The sequence below is a fragment of the Lipotes vexillifer genome, unplaced genomic scaffold (genome assembly GCF_000442215.2).
Source record: "Lipotes vexillifer unplaced genomic scaffold, Lipotes_vexillifer_v1.1 scaffold1011, whole genome shotgun sequence".
In the NCBI taxonomy this organism is placed as follows: Eukaryota; Metazoa; Chordata; class Mammalia; order Artiodactyla; family Lipotidae; genus Lipotes; species Lipotes vexillifer.
The window spans coordinates 813,214-816,172 of NW_006787698.1; the positions used below are offsets into that span (position 1 = coordinate 813,214).

A 2,959-nucleotide genomic window follows, 5' to 3' on the forward strand; every position below is an offset into this window, starting at 1 on the left:
GGTCCCCCCCCCCCCCCCGTTGGGCATGGGCGGCAGAGGGTGTGAGAACCCTGGAAGACCAGGACTCCGAGTCCCCAGGCCTCCTCCCCTCTCTCCCGCTTACCTGTGCAGTCCCCTAAGCCTGAGGTGCTGGCCCCGGACACGTCCTGCTCAAAGGTGGCTCTGATGAGGGCAGGGGACAGAGAGGCGCAGTCAGCAGAAACCTCTGCACAGAGCTGTGGTTGCGCAGGGTGGGGGTGGGGGGACACTCCCGATCATCACGTGGGTCACATACCCGCCCCCCACCTCCCTCGTCCCCAGTACCTGGTGCCGGGGCTGAGGAAGATGCAGGAACCATCCGGGGCCCAGCCGCAGTAGGGGTCCTGACTGCCAATACAGTTCCTGGAGCAGACAAGGGACCCGGAGGGCAGATCAACCACAGCCCTTTCTGAGGCACCTCTTACTGTCAACTCTGGGAGTTCTCAAGGTACGACTTAGCGGTGGGGGCTATTTCTTCCCCATTTTACAGATGAGAAAACTGAGGCTCAGGAAAGTTTACTTTTGCCCAAGGGACAGAGCCAGGGTTGGAGCCCAGGCAGGCTTGCCCCTGAGTCTGTGCTTTGGGTGTGTGCTATGGCATCATTATTGCCAAGTCGGCGGGCACAGGGTTGGGCGCTCCTCTCCAGTGTGTAGAGGGCACACTGTGAGTCCAGAGATGTGCCAGTGTTTTATCTGCATGTGATCTTCCCACCCATTTTATTTATTTTATTTTATATTTTGGCTGTGCCACGCGGCATGTGGGATCTTAGTTCCCCGACCAGGGATTGAACCCATGCCCCCTGCAGTGGAAACATGGAGTCTTAACCACTGGACCGTCAGGGACATCCCTCCCACCCATTTTGTCTTTTTTTTTAATTTTTAAAAATTTATTTTATTATTATTTTTTATTTTTGGCTGCGTGGACTCTCTAGTTGTGGCACGTGGGCTTAGCTGCCCTGCTGCATGTGGGATCTTAGTTCCCCGATCAGGGCCTGAACGCATGTCCCCTGCATTGGAAGGTGGGTTCTTAACCACTGGACCCCCGTGGAAGTCCCTCCCACCCATTTTAGAGGCAGACAAACAGCTGTCTCCCTGGTCCCCAGCTTCTGCTCCTGATGCTCTTAGAAATGTCAGTCACATCCCATTCTGCTCTGCCCATAGACCTCCAGGGCTCCCACCTCACTCCAGGCGTGGGGGAAGGAGCCCAAGTACTCCCCACAGCCCCCAGACCCTGCACGACCTACCCCCGGCCCCGTCCCCTCCCTGACCTCCCCTCCTCCCTCTCTCCCCCTTGCTCATTTTGTTCCAGCTATACAGGCCCCCTCTCTGTTCCGCCAACACACCAAGCCCAGTCCTGCCCCTGGGCCTTTGCACATGTTCTGCCCTCTGCCCTGCTCATCGTTCAGTGAGTCAGGATGCTGCTGGGGCCTGGACTTGAACTTGACTCTCTCCCTCTTCCCGTGCTCACCTCCCCTCCCTCCCCTGCCCATAGCTGGCCCAGGAGTACTCACTTCATGCATCCGGAGTATTGCTGGCAGCGCGCCACGGGCACTCGGACCACACAGCGGGGAAAGGCTGCCAGCAGGCCACCCGAGGCCGCATCCAGCTCCAGGCTCAGCAGCCGCTGCCCTGTCTCGCCACCCCCAGAGCGTCCACACCTGGGGGTGAGCAGATTGGTAAGACTCAAGGAGCACGCCCTATCTCCCTGCCCACTGGCCCTGTCCCCTGACCTCTGCCCGGCCTCACCTGTCCGGCCGGTAGGTCTCAAACTCCTCCAGGAAGACACTGGGCCCGGTGGTGCCCGAGGCACTGGCGTTGGGCCAGACAAGGAACTTGAGGACAGTGCCTGCCTCAGAACCCAGGAAGACGACAGTCTGGTTGCCCCAGGGGCCGGCGCCCACGTCCACAGCCACTCGCGTCAGCTGGTACCTGGGGCCAGGGTTGCGCAGAGGTCAGGCTGCCTCCCAGCCCCCGGGGGTCCTGGGCGCACTCAGAGACACCACCAACGCCCGGCAAGGTGGACATGGGTGTGGTTCCGAGGGGGCACATCATGGAGAGAAACACACCCCCAAACCTGACTCTTACCTGGGCCTGCCTGTCTCTCTCCCTGTCTCCCTCCATCTTTCTGTGTCAAATGGTCTCTATCTCCCTCTCTCTGTTTCTCCCTCTTTCTGGGCATCCCCGGAGCCTCATGCCCAGCTGTCTTGAGTGTCCGGCTTCCCCCTCGTGTCTGAAGTTAGCCCTGTGCCTCCCTCCTTGCCCACCACCCTGGCCAGGGCTCTCCTTCCCACCCAGCCCGGCCACCAGGACCCCGGCCCTGTGTAAGGACTGACCGCATCAGAGTCCGAACAATCCAGGGTGCGTGGCCCAGTGAGGGCACTGCCTCGTCCATCAGGGGGTGTGTCTTGACGAAGTTGAGGATCTCGTCTGGGAAGGCGCTGGAGGCATTGTACTGCATGCCGGGAGCTGCACAGCATCCGGGCCTGGGGGGGGGACGAGGGGGTGGTCAGGGTGGACATGGAGGCCCCCCCATAGGGGCTCTGATTCACCAGGGGACCTGCTGCCCTGCCCAAAGGGCCTCGGTTTTCCCCACCTGCATAATGGGTACAGCTGAACTCGGCAACAGCTATTGAAATAACTAACTGCCTGGAAGTCCAAGCCCTTGGTCCAGGGTCAGGATCCTACCCAGGCACCTGTCTCAGGGTCGAGGGGGCTCTCACCGGGGCCGTGGCACCTGGTCCTCCGGCACGGGTGTCCAGATGGACTCAGGGGACTTCTGCTCACGGAAGCGGCCCTCAAACACGGCAGCCACCTGTGTCATGTCAAAGGCGCAGACGGCCGAGCCGGGGATGCTGTGGGTGGGGGCAGATGAAAGGAGCAGTGAGCCTGGCCAGGGGTGGGGTAGGGGTGGGGGACTGCCCTGGGCAAGCAGGTGGAGGAA

At 61.0% G+C, this 2,959-nt stretch overlaps 1 protein-coding gene across 1 annotated transcript in view; it reads right to left on the reverse strand.

The window, feature by feature from the left end:
- SEMA6B (semaphorin 6B) overlaps window positions 1-2,959 on the reverse strand; it is an 11,862-nt gene that overhangs the window by 1,457 nt on the left and 7,446 nt on the right. Inside the window, exons 10-15 of the mRNA XM_007460726.1 lie at window positions 2,739-2,870; window positions 2,352-2,501; window positions 1,765-1,947; window positions 1,530-1,676; window positions 304-381; window positions 104-162 (exon numbers count right to left, since the gene is read on the reverse strand). Coding sequence (XP_007460788.1) covers window positions 104-162; window positions 304-381; window positions 1,530-1,676; window positions 1,765-1,947; window positions 2,352-2,501; window positions 2,739-2,870 — 749 coding nt within the window. The remainder of the gene's footprint in view (window positions 1-103; window positions 163-303; window positions 382-1,529; window positions 1,677-1,764; window positions 1,948-2,351; window positions 2,502-2,738; window positions 2,871-2,959) is intronic.